The sequence below is a fragment of the Dendrobates tinctorius genome, unplaced genomic scaffold (genome assembly GCF_039654945.1).
Source record: "Dendrobates tinctorius isolate UK_male_01 unplaced genomic scaffold, ASM3965494v1 ptg000266l, whole genome shotgun sequence".
NCBI classification, from domain to species: domain Eukaryota; kingdom Metazoa; phylum Chordata; class Amphibia; order Anura; family Dendrobatidae; genus Dendrobates; species Dendrobates tinctorius.
Window position 1 is genome coordinate 940,362 of NW_027361933.1, and position 18,061 is coordinate 958,422.

Genomic DNA, 18,061 nt, shown 5'->3' on the forward strand with positions numbered 1-18,061 from the left:
TTCCGCAGCACTTTACAATTAAGCGGGGACATGTACAGACAATAAATTCAATACAAGTTAAGACAATTCAAACAGTGACATTAGGAGTGAGGTCCCTGCTCGCAAGCTTACAATCTACAAGGAAATGGGGGGACACAGTAGGTGAAAAATGCTTGTTAATTCAGGTCTGGCAATTATAATAGGGATTTTCATATAAAGCTGCATGATCCGGTCATCAGCCCGTGTGTTTAAGTGCAATAGACAAGTATCAAGTGGCAAGTACACATGCCACACGTATGCCGTAAGTATTACACACACGAACACTGATATCTTCGATACCGGAAATATCAGGACGTTATAGCGGGTTTTTATGTTTGGCAGCTGTCACACGCTAAAAAACGCTTTATGTTGCAAAAAAATAGTTTTTGCATCACCACATTTTGAGAGCTATAATTTTTCCATATTTTGTACCACAGAGTCATGTGAGGTCTTGTTTTTTTGTGGGACGAGCTGACGTTTTTATTGGTTTCATTTTCGGACACATGACATTTTTTATCACTTTCTATTCCGATTTTTGGGAGAGACAATTAGCAAAAATCAGCAATTCATGAATTTATTTGGGTGGTCGGCGTTTACACCGTTCCGTGTGTGGTAAAATTGATAAGGTATTTTCATTCTTCCGGTCAGTATGATGACGGCGATAAATCATTTATATAATTTTTTTATGTTTTGGTGCTTTTATATAACAAAAGCTCTTTTATAGAAAAAATAATTATTTTTGCATCACTTTATTCTGACAGCTATAACTTTTTTATTTTTTCGCTGATGATGCTGTATGGTGGCTCGTTTTTTTGTGGGACAAGATGACGTTTTCAGTGGTACCATGATTATTTATATCCGTCTTTTTGATTGCGTTTTATTCCACTTTTTGTTCGGCGGTATGATGAGAAAGCATTGTTCTTTTGCTTTTTTTTTCATGGAGTTCACTAAAGGGGTTAACTAGTGGGACAGTTTTATAGGTCGGGTTGTTACAGATGCGGCGATACCAAATATGTGTACTTTTATTGTTTAGATTTTTTTTCATTCAAATATTTATTGATATAATAAATATTGATTTTTTATTATTTTTTATTTTTTTTTAATATTTTTGCAATTATTTAAAAAAAATTTTTTATCATTTAAAGACCTTGTCAAGGACATCTTGGAAGTACATGAGCAAACAGTTTCACCAATATTGTCCAGAATCTCTCTGAGAGCTACAAAATGCTTGGTTGCAACGTCAGCATCAAGGTGCATTTTTTGCATAGCCATCTTGTCAACTTCCCTGGAAACCTTGATGCACTCAATGATGAGTAAGATGAATGATTCCACCAAGATGTGAAGGTCATGGAGGGACGGTATCGGGATAGATTGGATGTATTGTACATATGATGGCTGAATATTGCTGAAGCATCAGATGACATTGTCCACATATTGAACGCTGCAGGAAAAGTTACAAGCGTAAATTTTTACCATAACTGCTGCCTACCTTTACTACTTGCACAGAATTTGACTTACAGTAACATTATGTCCTTTGTATCAATAAAATAGCTTAAAATAAACATTACATTCTGGTTATTTTTTTTTTTGCATTATTTTCCAATGTATATACATTTTGTATGGTTTTGGAGACAAAATAAGGTATCCTATAGCTTATAAAGCTGTTGTAATAGAGAAAAACTGGGGTCACTTTTGGATTCCTGAGCAAAAAGTTAGTCAAAACAAGTGTCCGATCTAACTCAATGAAAATTGTGTACCCCATTGATTGGCTTCCCTGCAAAACATGATATAATTCTGTAAAATGTATTCAAACCATTGTATGAAGAGGCTAAGAATTTGAAGTCTTCTGAATCTGGCTGCGGACATTTTGGCCAGTCATCCAAAGGCCTTTCTGGTGTGGTCGATATCTCCAAAGGATGATGTGCTGTTGAAATTCCTTAGAGCTATAGAACCACTCAAGTTTAATGTGAATTATGGCATTGCCTGACTATGCCATTAAAATACAGAAAAAATGAATATTCGTTTTAACTTATGATGGAAAGACTATTTTTTTTTAGATGGGTTGATGGCTTGTTGCTATAATTAGAGAAATTAGTAGTGTTCCCTATCTTCGCAAACCCTGAATATTGAGGCATATTGATCTGTAGATGGGAACGGAAATGGGAAGCGATGCAAATGAAATAGAACTGTTTACTCATTGAAAATGCCCATAAATCCATAAATCCTATAACAATAGGAAGGGAGATGGATTCATAGATCAGGGGGGAGCAGGCAGATGGCTGGCAAAAATAATCATAGAATCCCATATTTGTCTACTACTACTATGTGAGCAGATTATAATATGACAATGTAGAAATATGTCAGAAATTTGCTTAATATTCTGGAGCTTTGCACGCATCCAGGGCAATGTATAATATACTGTTGATAAAGTGGAACAATACCTGCAAATCATTTCTGTTCTACGTATTGCAAAGGTGCAGATAGGAGATCTGGGGCGGTCAGTTACTTTAGAGGTGATAACAGATACCCTAAAAGAAAACTCCTGGGCTACATGGCATTCCCCGGGAGATGTACAGGGAATTTCAAGAAGTTTTTCTTCCCCCATTGTTGGATCTGTTTATCACCGATCTTAGATAGGGGACTCTGTCTTTGACAATGCATGGGGACATTGCTGATCCTTATTTTACAACCAGTCCAAATTCCATACTGAGCCGTTGTACGTCTTCTCTTCTAGATGAGTCCAGAAGTAAAACAATGCTGGCAAGATATCACTGTCCTCATTATTCTCACTATACTCCAGAGGAAAATCTTCATGTCCCACTGGCTTGTCAGGTAGATTGAAATAAGGACTATAATCCTGTTTGTAATTATGTAATGTCTGGTCTTCTCTCATAGACTTCTCAATTTTTTCATATGGTAAATCAGAGTGAAGAGATGAATAATAAAAACGCTGAATTTATAAAAGAAAGTGATATGTATTTATGGACAGACCAGACGTGTAAAGATGAAATATTGCATGTAGAAACCATCCCAGGTGCGTAATATTCATTTCATTTATTTACGAGCATAATTTAAAAAAAAAGATATATATATATATATATATATATATATATATATATATATATATATATATATATATATATATATATATATAGTAATGTGGCAGCTGGACAGGTTGTGGATGGGAGTTATGTGTTCCTGAGGTGCCAAGCCTCGGTGATGTAGGACCCAGAGAAGCAGGCTCCAGCATACTTAGTGCTGAGAGGTGTTTAATATTGTAAAGTGTTTTACGAGCAGCTGAAAGAGTGGGATCGGCTGCTCACTTACCTCCAGTCCAGGTCTTGGATGGTCTGATTTAAGGCAGCTGGGGCTGTTTCACTCTGTGTTTTTGCATGGTGAGGAGGCCTTGTATGTGCTGCTTAGGATGCGTTACAAGAATGGCAGCCAATGGGTGCGTTAATGCATCTGCTACATAGCGTTAGTGCCGCTGTGTTATGGATGCGTTAAATGCAGAATGCTGTAGATAAGCCCCTGATGGCGATGGCCGCAACTGATAGTCAAAAAAATTGGTGACAGATTCCCTTTAAGACCAAGAGATATTGTCTGCAGAGTACATTTTTTCAGAGTAAAGGAGAACATTTTACAGTCTGTAAGAGCCAAACAAAATATTAAGTTCATGGATTGTGTTCAGATTTTCCCAGGTCTTGCACTGCGCACTGTCCAGCTCTTCAGAGCATTGTGCCCTCTCACCCAACCTCTCAGGGAACAAGGGATCATATACTGCTGGGGTTTCCCATTTCAACTATTGGCCAGGAAATATGGACGCTCTGCAGTATTCAAGAATCTGGGGGATCTCACAAATATTTTGGCAACATTTAATTTGCCGCAGATTTACATTACGGACTGGCCAGCATTAACTTTGCTTCCTCCCTTGGTCCCATGGGATGAATGGGAAACAGCTTCATCTTCAGGCTCACACCACATGTCTCGCCGCCGTATGGAACTAACAGAGAATCTGATGTCCCCCACATGACTCTGGAGAGGTTGATTCCTCATAAAACAGACACCACAGGGTTAAAGCAACTAAAAACCAAAACTTAGCTTTTTCTGCTGCCAATGCTCCCAACAGCAGATTAAGGCACCCGATCAACATCCAGCAGCATCACCACTGCTCCAGATAAGCTGAACCCCCTCTGTACCAGGTAGATCCAGTCTTCACCAAGGTTGGTTAGGAAATGACCAGTATTACCAACAGTGATCTGGAGCACCTGACGACCTTTTATAGGAAGTAGGTGGGGTGGTCACTGCTGGCTAATTAAACGTGTAGTAACACCAGGGGCCACTGGGGGGGAAAAATCCAGCAGCCGACCAACGACAGTTGTAGTAACACCAGCGGCCACCGGGGCAAAAACCCATCAGCAGACCAACTACAATTGTAGTAACACCAGCGGCCACTGGGGGCAAAAACTGACCTTAACCCCCGATGGCTTGAAAGGAAAAATGGTTATATCTGAGGATCCAGATCTAATATTGATCCAAAAATGGATCGTGACACTCCTTTCCCTTATCTTCTCTTATTTTCCTTCCTCTACATTCCTGGCTGTCAGGTATACTGATTCCATGATTTTAAGAGTAATATGGATCACAGAAGGATGCTTCTTCCTCCTATGGCTTCCTCTTTCCCACTTAGGTATTTGGACCTATCTAACAGGTCTCACACTGTCCAGTTAGGACAGGGTAATTTAGAACTGTATTTGGAGATTTGTCATCCTGTATCTTACACAATTGTTGGTCTTCCCTGTACTTTTTTTATCTGTCTTTGTCTTCCGCCTCCTTCTCCTTCCACATAACATTACGATTGAATGGCTAAATTAAGCTTTGTCTCCTTCAATATCAGAGGATTTAACAGTCCCACAAAACGAAACCAGATTTTATATCCTTTACATAAAAAGAGGATCGCCATAGCTATCATTCAAGAAACACATTTTGAATGTTCTTCAACACCTAAATGCAACAACAAATAGTACACCGTATGGTTCATGTCAGGGATCCAATTTCAAGATCCCTCCTTCAGTTCCTGGTTTGGACCTTGCAGCTCTCTGGCGTCCCCTTACCCTCAGGTCAGTCAGGGAACTGCACCTAGGATAAGTAGTTGCCAGAAGGGCTGCCTGGTCATGTATTGGCTATTGGGCACTCTGCAGGGAGGGCAATATGTATGTCCCCAGTCTCAGGTGGGTAATACACACATAATAACCTCTGTCCGTCACTGCCACAGTCTCCCCAAATACCCCAGGACACACTTTTCTGCCACCAGCTACTAGTTCTGATATTAAAATCAATATCGAGTCAGGAACCAACCCAACAGTAGCATGAATTTAGCCCAGAGGACGTGGCAATACGTTTAGAGCAAGGAAAATGAAGCTAGTAAATTTTTATAGTTTAACTCCAGAAATGATAGGCAGTGTTTACAAAAATATAAAAAGATGTTACAAACAAGACAATTACAATATATACAGGCAATTACAAAATAACATGGATTAAAAGAAGTGACTTACATATCTCAGTCACTGGCACGTCATGTGGGAGAGGGGGAGGGGAGTTCCCAAGGACCAGGATTCAGTCCACAGCAGGGAAGGTATATGCTATCTCCCCAAGGACTGAACAGCAGCCTGAATGAGCCTCCTATCCTTATAATTTTCCCAGGGTGACCTCACTGGGTGGGCGGAGCTATGAAAAGTACTCCCCTTTTCAAAAGTCACTAAGATTCATAAGTGTTATAACTCTGTCCGCGAGGGTCGTAGGATGACGGCAGGACTATAATTTTTCTTATTACAGCATGAGCTTTCTATTGATACCAAACATAAACTACCTGCGGGCTAGTGGACGGCGGGAACCCTTTTCTCTATTCCGGATAGGCACCAAAGCTTCCACCGGTGGATAGCTCTAACACTGCATTTTCCAGAATTATAAACTTCCTGCTTCTATAAATATTCTGCGGCATTATATTTGATCTGAGATACACAAAGTAACCGTGTGCTTTTAGATAAAGGCTGGTTTCCGATCATATTCCCGAGGGAAGAGTGAGGGGAATCACATACACATTCCTGAGGGAGGAGGGAAAGAGGGAGATAGAATTACACAGTGCTGACAGGGAGAGAAGGAGAGGGTTGGACGCTGCAGCTTGTGTGTACGGTACAAACCTAATGGGGGAGGGCAGCTTGTGTGTCCCAGTAGTTGCAGCGGAAAGTTCTGGAAGTGTACTCGAGCCCCTGGAAAATGGTTCATATTTTCATGACAGGTCACATTCCACTAACCCATCCAATAATATTAAGGGAGTCCCTATTGCCCTTCATAAATCTCTACATACCCAGCTTATACACTAAAAGATTGACATAGAGGGCAGTGTGGTACAGTAAAGGGTGTTTTACTGGACGGGAGATACATTTCTCCCAGCAGGTTAATGTTTGGCCGGATTTTTCCCTAAAGACAGGACCTGCGATGATGTCATGGTCACGTGATCAGCCCATGTGATGTCTACCTCACCTGTGGGAGGGGTTATGGGCTATTTAATGGAGGTTGGTGTTTGGCACATGGTGAGTGTGTGTCTGGAAGTTACAGGAACTTGGCTGGACTTAGCCTGAACTTGTACACAGGATCCCCGTGCTGCAGGACTATAGCAGCAAGACTCCCAACAACCCTGGGAATGGCACAGGACCTGGCAGCCGCTTAGTTAAGCCCGTCCTGTACAAGGGGTGAGTCTGGGACCAGTGGTTCTCCAAGCTGGAGTACATTTATGTTTTTCCCTTATTTTCTGTTAACCTGCTGTTTGCAAAGTGACATTAAACCACTGAAATTTGACCTTAAGCCTGTGTGTTGCCTCGTTACTGCAGCCCTGCCATTACCTACCAGAGCGAATCCCTACAGCAGATACATATTTTTAAAGCTCTCCATCGCCAATAAGATCTTTATCATTGGTAACACTTATTTTCCAAACTCTGATCAATCAATCAATCAAATTTATTATCGCCAAGTACATATTACATATATACAAGGAATTCTTTGTGGCAAAGAGGCAACATAATATATAACAACAGATACAACAAGTAACATCTAACAAGACAGATACAGTATATAGTCTACACATGACGATTTAATTGTTGAACAGAGAGTGGATAGAAGCTGTTCATATGGCGGTTGGTGCTGCATTTGGGGACTCTGAAGCGACGTCCTGAAGGGAGTAGTTGGAATGAGGAGTGTCCCGGGTGAGAGGGATCGGATGAAATTTTCAATGCGTGGGATCGAATACTCTTATCATAAAGATCCTGGATTTTAGGCAGGGGGGAACCTATAATTCTCTCTGCTGTTCTGAAAGTCCTTTGTAAGCGGCGTTTGTCATGCGCAGTGGCTCCCCCATACCAGACTATCAGAGAGGAACAAATCACAGATCTGATGACAGCATTAACCCCTTCACCCCCAAGGGTGGTTTGCACGTTCATGACCGGGCCAATTTTTACAATTCTGACCACTGTACCTTTATGAGGTCATAACTCTGGAACGCTTCCATTGATCCCAGTGATTCTGACATTGTTTTCTCGTGACATATTGTACTTCATGTTAGTGGTAATATTTCATTCAAATAACTTGCGTTTATTTGTGAAAAAAATGGAAATTTGGCAAAAATTTTGAAAATTTCGCAATTTTCCAACTTTGAATTTTTATGCCCTTAAATCACAGAGATACGGCACACAAAAAACTTGCTAAGTAACATTTCCCACATGTTTACTTTACATCAGCACAATTTTGGAACCAAAATTTTTTTTTGTTAGGAAGCTATAAGGGTTAAAAGTTGACCAGCGATTTCTCATTTTTACAACACCATTTTATTTTTAGGACCACATCACATTTGAAGCCACTTTGAGGGGTCTATATGATAGAAAATACCCAAAAGTGACACCATTCTAAAAACTGAACCCCTTAAGGTGCTCAAAACCACATTCAAGAAGTTTATTAACCCATTAGGTGCGTCACAGGAATTTTTTTGAATATTTAAAAAGAAATGAACATCTAACTTTTTTTCACAAAAAAAATACTTCAGGTTCAATTTTTTTTATTTTACCAAGGGTAACAGGAGAAATTAGACTGCAAAAGTTATTGTGCAATTTGTCCTGAGTACGCTGATACCTGATTTGTGGGGGGGAACGACTGTTTCGGCGCATGGCAGAGCTCAGAATGGAAGGAGCGCCGTTTGACTTTTTCAATGCAAAATTGGCTGGAATTCAGATCGGATGCCATGTCACGTTTGGAGAGTCCCTGATGTACCTAAACAGTGGAAACCCCCTACAAGTGACCCCATTTTGGAAACTAGACCCCCCAAGGAACTTATCTAGATATGTGGTGAGAACTTTGAACCCACAAGGGCTTTACAGAAGTTTATAACGTACAGCGGTACAATTAAAAAATCATATTTTTTCCACAAAAATGATCTTTTCACCCCAATTTTTATTTTCCCAAGGGTAACAGGACCCTAAAAGTTATTGTGCAATTTGTCCTGAGTACGCTGATACCCCACATGTGGGGGTAAACCACTATTTGGGCGCATGGCAGAGCTCGGAAGGGAAGCAATGCCATTTGACGTTTTTGGCTGGAATTGAGATCGGACACCATGTCGCGTTTGGAAAACCCCTGATGTACCAAAACAGTGGAAACCCCCCACAAATGACACCATTTTGGAAACTAGACCCCCTAAGGAACTTATCTAGATGTGTGGTGAGAACTTTGAACCCCCATGGGCTTCACAGAAGTTTATAACATACAGCCATACAATTAAAAAATCATATTTTTTCCACAAAAATGATCTTTTCACCCTCAATTCTTATTTTTCCAAGGGTAACAGGACCCTAAAAGTTATTGTGCAATTTGTCCTGAGTACGCTGATACCCCACATGTGGGGGTAAACCACTATTTGGGCGCATGGCAGAGCTCGGAAGGGAAGCAGCGCCATTTGACGTTTTTGGCTGGAATTGCGATCGGACACCATGTCGCATTTGGAAAACCCCTGATGTACCAAAACAGTGGAAATCCCCCACAAATGACACCATTTTGGAAACTAGACCCCCTAAGGAACTTATCTAGATGTGTGGTGAGAACTTTGAACCCCCATGGGCTTCACAGAAGTTTATAACATAAAGCCATACAATTAAAAAATCATATTTTTTCCACAAAAATGATCTTTTCACCCTCAATTCTTATTTTTCCAAGGGTAACAGGACCATAAAAGTTATTGTGCAATTTGTTCTGAGTACGCTGATACCCCACATGTGGGGGTAAACCACTATTTGGGCGCATGGCAGAGCTCGGAAGGGAAGCAGCGCCATTTGACGTTTTTGGCTGGAATTGAGATCGGACACCATGTCGCGTTTGGAAAACTCCTGATGTACCAAAACAGTGGAAACCCCCCACAAATGACACCATTTTGGAAACTAGACCCCCTAAGGAACTTATCTAGATGTGTGGTGAGCACTTTGACCCCCCCAGTGCTTCACAGAAGTTTATAATGCCCGGGCGTGAAAATAAATAATTCGTATTTTTTCCACAAACATGATCTTTTAGTCACCATTTTTTTATTTTCCCAAGGGTACCAGGAGAAATTGGACCCCAAAAGTTGTTGTCCAATTTGTCCTGAGTATGCTGATACCCCATATGTGGGAGAAAACTACTGTATGGGCACACGTCAGGGCTCGGAAGGGAAGTAGTGACGTTTTGGAATGCAGACTTTGATGGAATGGTCTGCGGGTGTCATGTTGCCTTTGGAGAGCCCCTAATGTACCTAAACAGTGGAAAACCCCCACAAATGACACCATTTTGTAAACTAGACCCCCCAAGGAACTTATCTAGATGTGTGGTGAGCACTTTGACCCCCCCAGTGCTTCACAGAAGTTTATAACGCTCGGGCGTGAAAATAAAAAATTCGTATTTTTTCCACAAACATGATCTTTTAGTCACCATTTTTTTATTTTCCCAAGGGTACCAGGAGAAATTGGACCCCAAAAGTTGTTGTCCAATTTGTCCTGAGTATGCTGATACCCCATATGTGGGTGAAAACTACTGTATGGGCACACGTCGGGGCTCGGAAGGGAAGTAGTGACGTTTTGGTATGCAGACTTTGATGGAATGGTCTGCAGGTGTCATGTTGCCTTTGGAGAGCCCCTAATGTACCTAAACAGTGGAAACCCCCCACAAATGACCCCATTTTGAAAACTAGACCCACTAAGGAACTTATCTAGATGTGAGGTGAGCACTTTGAACCCCCAAGGGCTTTACAGAAGTTTATAATGCCAGGGCATGAAAATAAAAAAATCGTATTTTTTCCAGAAACATGATCAATTAGTCCGCAATTTTTTCATTTTCCCAAGGGTAACAGGAGAAATTGGACCCCAAAAGTTGTTGTCCAATTTGGCCTGAGTACGCTGACGCCCCATATGTGGGAGAAAACTACTGTATGGACACACGTCGGGGCTCGGAAGGGAAGCAGTGACGTTTTGGAATGCAGACTTTGATGGAATGGTCTGCGGATGTCATGTGCGTTTGGAGAGCCCCTGATGTACCTAAACTATTGAAACTCCCCACAAGTGACCCCATTTTGGACACTAGACCCCCCACGGAACTTATCTAGATGTGTGGTGAGCACTTTGAACCCCCAAGTGCTTCACAGAAGTTTATAACACTCGGACGTGAAAATAAAAAAATCATTTTTTTTCCACAAAAATGATATTTTTGCCCCCAATTTTTTATTTTCCTAAGGGTAACAGGAGAAATTGGACCCCAAAAATTGTTTTGCAATTTGTCCTGAGTAGGCTGATACCCTACATGTGGGGGTAAAACACTGTTTGGGCGCATGGCAGAGCTTGGAAGGGAAGGAGCACCATTTGACTTTTTCAACTCAGAATTGGCTGGAATTGAGATCAGACGCCATGTTGCATTTGGAGAGCCCCTGATGTGCCCAAACAGTGGAAACCCCCAATTATAACTCCAACCCTAACCCCAACACACCCCTAACCCTAATCTGAACCCTAGCCCTAGCCCTAACCCTAGCCCTAACCCTAGCCCTAACCCTAACCCTAACCCTAGCCCTAACCCTAACCCTAACCCTAGCCCTAACCCTAGCCGTAGCCCTAGCCCTAACCCTAGCCCTAAGGCTGTGTGCACACGCTGCAGATTTTGCTGCGGTTCCGCAGCGGTTTTGGCTGCTGCGGACCCCAGTACCATGATTCCCTATGGGAATCAAAAACCGCAGTGCAGACGGTGCGGAATTTTCCGCGCGGATTATCTGCGGTTTTCAATCCGCAGAAAGAATTGACATGTCAATTCTTTCTGCGGATTCTCCTGCGGTTTGCCATCTCCTCTATTGAGGACATGAAAAACCGCAGGACAAAGCCGCAGAGCAATCTGCAGGTAAAACCGCAGGTCTTTTGACCTGCGGTTTCACCTGCGGATTTTACAAAATCCGCGCGGATGAATCCGCACCTAATCCGCAGCGTGTGCACACAGCCTTACCCTAACGGGAAAATGGAGATAAATACTTTTTTTAGTTTTATTATTTTTCCCTAACTAAGGGGGTGATAACGGGGGGGGTTTGATTTTCTATTTATGGCGGTTTTTATTTTTGGCGGCTGTCACACGCTAAAAGACGCTTTTTATTGTAAAAATAGTTTTTGCATCACCACATTTTGAGAGCTATAATTTTTCCGTATTTTGACCCACTGAGTCATGTGAGGTCTTATTTTTTGCGGGACGAGTTGACGTTTTTATTGGTACCATTTTCGGGCACGTGACATTTTTTGATCGCTTTTTATTCCTATTTTTGGGACGCAGAATGAACAAAAACCAGCGTTTCATGAATTTCTTTTGGGGGGTCGTTTACACCGTTCCGCGTGAGGTAAAATTGATAAAGCGGTTTTATTCTTCGGGTCAGTACGGTTACAGCGATACCTCATTTAGGTCGTTTTTTTATGTTTTTGTCGGTTTTATGCAATGAAAACTATTTTATATAAAAAATAATTATTTTTGCATCGCTTTATTCTGTGAGCTATAACTTTTTTATTTTTTCGCTGATGATGCTGTGTGGCGGCTCGTTTTTTGCGGGACAAGATGACGTTTTCAGCGCGCGTTATTACACTTTTTGTTTGGCGGTATGATAATAAATCATTATTTTTTGCTTCGTTTTTTATTTTTATTTTTTAAGGGGTTCGCTAAAAGGGTTAACTAATGGGACAGTTTTATAGGGCGGGTCATTACGGACGCGGCGATACCTATTATGTGTACTTTTATTGGGTTTTTTTTTTTATTATTTTCAAAAAATGAATTTATTGGGGAATATTTTTTTTTTTTTTTTACTAATTTATTTGGCGATTTTTAATTTATTTTTACATTTTTTTTTATTTTTTTTTTTACTTTATTACATAGTCCCAGGTGGGACATCACTGTCCTGTGACAGATCGCTGATCTGTCACATCACAGATCACTGTGACAGATCAGCAATCTGTCACAGGCATTGAAGCAGACTTCCTCTTGCCTGCGCTTTGCAGGCACTGAGGAAGCCAGCTTCCTCAGGTCCCCGAAGGCCCCCGTCGCCATCTTGGATTCGGGGGCCTGGAGGATAGGAGCCCCCCGCAGCAGCGCTGCACATTGCGCTGCCGTGGGGGGCTCAGGGAAGCACGGAGGGAGCCCCCTCCCTGCCGATGCTTCCCTTTAACTTCCGGTACACCGCGATCATGTTTGATCGCGGTGTGCAAGGGGTTAACGTGTCGGGGGCGGTCCGTGACCGCCCCTGACACATAGTGCCGGGTGTCAGCTGTGATAATCAGCTGACACCCGGCCGCGATCAGCGGCGCTCACCACGTGGGCGCCGCTGATCGCTGTAGACGTACTATCCCGTCCACGGTCATACGGGCCCGGGTACCGTGGACGGGATAGTACGTCGGATGTCAGGAAGGGGTTAAAGAATAAGATCAGCAGATTCTTAGACAAACCATATCTTTTCAGCTGACGCAGGAAGAACATCCTCTGTTGTGCTTTTCTTATAACAGCATCCACGTTTTTCCCCCATTTAATATCATGAGAGATGATAACACCAAGGAATTTGGTCTCTGTGACCCTAAGAACCACTTCGTCATGGATGTAGATTGGAAGTATCTCATGTTGATCTTTCCTAAAATCCACAACCATCTCAGCAGTTTTTTTAGTGTTGAGTACAAGATTATTGGCTTTACACCAGTCACATATTCTTTTCACCTCACTCCAATACAAGTCTTCAGCATTTCCCCTGAGGAGACCAATCAGTGTCATATCATCGGCAAATTTCAAGATTTTTACTGAGTCTGCTGAAGAGATGCAATCATTCGTATAGAGAGAAAACAGTAACGGGGACAAAACACACCCCTGATGTGCCCCGATGTTTGTGACCAAGGTGTCCGAAGTGAATGGTCCAACTTTTACACTCTGTATCCTGGCTGTCAGGAAGTTATAAATCCACAATCATAAGTTGAGAGGGACTCCAAGAGCTACCATTTTCTTATGAAGTAAATTCGGATCAAAGGTATTGAACGCTGAGCTAAAGTCCATGAAAAGAATCCGGACATATGAGTGCAGTTCATCTGTATGATCCAAAATGTACTTCAGTGCCAGATTGACAGTGTCGTTTGCCGAACGATTCTCCTTATAGGCAAACTGAAGTGGGTCCCATAGCTTCTGCGTGAATTTTATCAGGTGGGACATCATACAGATGTGAGTGCTACTGGTCTATAGTCGTTCAACTCAGAGGATCCCACTTTCTTGGGGACAGGGATAATTGTGGAATTTTTCCAACACTGAGGTACAACGCACTCTTTCAGTGACACATTGTATATATTTGTCAGTATAGGGGCAAGCTGGGTAGCACATACTTTCAGACACATTGGAGATACACCATCAGGGCCAGGTGCCTTTTTGACCTTAAGTCCCTTCAGGATGCGTATCACCTCTGCCTCGGAGATCACTACTTGGGTGTTGCACAATGAATGATCTTTATATGAACAGACTGAGGAGCTTAGAGATGAATAGCCACTGTGTGTAGAGCTTGCCTCAAATCTGCAGTAGAATTCATTTAACTCTGCTGCCAGACTTCTGCTGGGGTTCACTATAGTGGGGTGGCTTTTATAATTGGTGACCTCTCTTAATCCTCTCCATGCAGATCTAGTATCTTTTGATGAGAACCTTTCCTCCAGAATCTTTGCATACTCGTGTTTGGCTAACTTGATCTCTTTAGATAGCGAGTTCCTAAGTTTCTTGAATTCAGTAATATCGCCTGCTTTATAAGCCTCCTCTTTTCTCTTACGGATCAACCTGACTTTATTTGTAAACCACGGCTTGTTGTTTCCCCGAAAGTGGACAGATTTGGATGGAATAAACATGTCTTCACAAAAACGGATATATGAGGACACTGCATCAACCCATTCATCCAGACCCGAGCATGTTTCCTGGAATACCTCCCAGTCCGTGCATTCAAAGCATGCTTGCAGTTGCAATTTTGCCTCCTCAGACCATGTCTTCTTTGTATAAACTGTAGCTTTGGATGTTTTCAACCTTTGCCTGTAGGCTGGAATTAAATGAATTAGACAATGATCTGAAAAGCCCACTGCTGCTCTCCTCACTGCCCTGTAGGCCCCTTTTATGACTGTATAGCAGTGATCAAGCGTATTGTTCTCTCTCGTGAAGCAGTTTATATGTTGAGTAAATTTGGGGAGATCCAGGTTGAGTTTTCCTTTGTTAAAGTCCCCCATTACGATCACAAATGCTTCTGGAGATCCTTCCTCCCATTCTGATATTTTGCAAGCTAATTCACCAATAGCAGCTTTAACAGATGCTTGAGGGGGAATATATACTGCAACCAGAACCATAGATGAAAACTCTCTTGGAGAGTATAATGGTCTACAATTGAGTGCAAGGTACTCTAGATCTGGAGAGCAACCTTTTCCCAGTATGTTAACATCACAGCACCAGCTAGTGTTGATGTAGAGACATACCCCACCCCCCCTTTGTTTACCTGAAGCTACACAATCACGGTCAGCTCTGTAGATAACAAAACCAGGTAGATCCAGACTACAATCAGGGATGGTCTTATTCAACCAGGTCTCAGTAAAACAAAGAGCAGCTGAATTGGCCATATCAGATCTCATGTTACAAAGTAAGCTCAGATCCTCCATTTTGTTAGATAAGGAACAGACATTAGCCAAGTGGAGTGAAGGAAGAGCTGTTCTGAACCCTCTCCTCCGAAGGCGTGCCAGGACGCCTCCTCTCCTACCTCTCTTGCAGTACACCTCCACAGGTTTCACAGAAGTAATGGATTTTATGTACTCAATTGTTGAATTAGCAATCATGCTCCAAAAAGGGGAGTCCATGAGAAATTGCGGATAATTCCAGAATAATAAATCGTCCCTTGAAATCATAAGAGTAGGTTTACAGAGTGCAGTGGCCATGATTACACTCAGCCTGTAGCTATAAAGACTGAACAGTCACAGCTTAGCAGAGTTAAATGTACAACTTTCCATAAAGGGTGCTCCCAGCACTGCTGGGGGGGGAGGGCATGGGTGCAACAAGACACGCCAACAGTCAGTCCAAACCTGCCCAGCTCACCCCTTCAGCTCCACCTGGACCACAAGATCTCCAGAACATCTCCAGCACCGCACACTCCACCAGCTTTCCTATCCCGGGATCATCTGCATGCTGGAAATGGGTACAAGTTGTAGGAAAGTTGGCAGGCAGCCAGCAGCTTCACTCTCTCCCAGCTGAAACCAGGCACGGAGCTCCACGAGGACAGAAAGACACCGGTCCCAGCTGGTCGCAGTCTCCACACTACTCCCAGCTCTGCCGAATCCTGTAGCCCTACAGCTCCACGTGGACCACAAGATCTCCAGAACAACTCCAGCACCGCACACTCAACCAGGTTTCCTATCCTGGGATCAGGGCTCATTTGGTGTGAAGACACTGCTGACTCTGGATGGGTTTGCTGGAGGGTACTGTATCATTTTGGGCAGGGATCTCAACATTCCTATAGATCCCTCAATTGATTTATCATTCGGTAAGTCATCTGTTCCCTTTTAGGCGGTGCGCAAAATCAAAAGAAAATTACAACGGCTTCACCTGGTAAATTTATGGCATGTACTCCATCCAGGCCTAAAAGACTACAGCCATCACTTTTCCATACACAACACATATAGCCGTATAGACTATATATTCGTATTGCAATCCCTCTTAGATGCCTCTCTTCCATCTGTTCCATTGGATCTTTTTTGTGGTCTGATCACACCCCAGTCCTGGGATCCTTGGACCTAATATTACAACTTTCTAAAAATTTCTCATGGAGACTTAATGATCACTTATTATGTGACCATTTTGGTCCAAAGGAATTGAAGAAACCATAGCCACATTTGTAGAAACCCAGAAAAATGAAAGTACTAGTCCTACCATAAAAGGGAAACCTTGAAATGCATGCTAAGAGGTATTTTCATAGCCCTTGGTTCTAGAATCGAAAAAAGAAAAGGCGGAGACCTTGAAAAAAACTCCTTTCATCCTTAGCTTCATTGGAAAATCTAAATAAATCCAAGCCCTCTCATAATACAAAGACTGAGATATCTTATACCCAGAAACAAATTCTCCAAATATTAGACCATAAATCCTTAAGCATTTGTGACAAAATTCACAAAGGATATTTTGAATATGGTAATACAGTGGGTACAGAGAGTATTCGGACCCCTTTAAATTTTTCACTGTTTTCATTGCAGCTATTTGGTAAATTCAAAAACGTTCTTTTTTTTCTCATTAATGTACACTCCGCACCTCATCTTGACTGAAAAAAAAGAAATGTAGACATTTTTGCAAATTCATTAAAAAAGAAAAACTTAAATATCACATGGTCATAAATATTAAGACCCTTTGCTCAGACACTCATATTTAAGTCACATGTTGTCCATTTCCTTGTGATCCTCTTTGAGATGGTTCTACTCCTGCATTGGAGTCCAGATTTGTTTAATTAAACTGATAGTGTAAGAGAAAAAAGACCAAGCAAAGAATGGCCTGCACACCAATTAAATCTGATAACACATAATAACCGTAGAAAAATGCTTTATTGGAAAACACAACACACGTGTTAAAAACAATTAAAAAGGACAAAGGAAGTCCATGTAACACCCCTGCATGTAATAATCACATACAGCCATAATAGATATAGAGCCCCTTTTGTATCATTAAGAGCACCGACAATGAAAAGCCATCACAATACACCAATACACCCCTGCTCCATGTCTTCAGCCCTGTGTTAGCTTTATTTTGGATGCCTATGGGCATTATTCCCTTGGCTATCCACAGACTTCATGGGTGCCTGGCCATCCACCAGCACATCATCTGGCAATATTGAGCTGGCTTTCAGAGTTTTTGCTCATTAGGTGGTTCAGTGAGTATGTAGCTACAACTTCTCTTACATCTTAACAGCCTTATTTGTTTGCAGGCTCCTGAATTGTGGTCCTGGAAAGTTTGTACATTGGGCTGGTATATAGGAATCAATTTGGAGACTACATATGTCTCAGAAAAAACTCTGCACATATGGTGTATTGTGATGGCTTTTCATTGTCGGTGCTCTTAATGGTACAAAAGGGGCTCTATACCTATTATGGCTGTATGTGATTATTATATGCAGGGGTGTTACATGGACTTCCTTTGTCCTTTTTAATTGTTTTTAACACGTGTGCTGTGGTTTCCAATAAAGCTTTTTTCTACGGTTATTATGTGTTATCAGATTTAATTGGTGTGCAGGCCATTCTTTGCTTGGTCTTTTTTTCTCTTACATTTCATGGTTCTCTCCATGCAAAGCTTTTGCACCCTCATATATAGAACCCATTGATTATTTGGTGCACCTCACACCTTTTTATACAACATAATTAAACTGATAGAACTTGATTTGTAAAGGCACACACCTGTCTCTGTAAGACCTCACAGTGCATGTCAGACTAAA

At 41.8% G+C, this 18,061-nt stretch overlaps 1 protein-coding gene across 1 annotated transcript in view; it reads left to right on the plus strand.

Moving 5' to 3' along the window:
* The window catches only part of LOC141069564 (uncharacterized), a 98,065-nt gene that overhangs the window by 63,775 nt on the left and 16,229 nt on the right, over positions 1-18,061 (plus strand). Inside the window, exons 5-6 of the mRNA XM_073559234.1 lie at positions 2,753-2,850; positions 2,944-3,052. Coding sequence (XP_073415335.1) covers positions 2,753-2,850; positions 2,944-3,052 — 207 coding nt within the window. The remainder of the gene's footprint in view (positions 1-2,752; positions 2,851-2,943; positions 3,053-18,061) is intronic.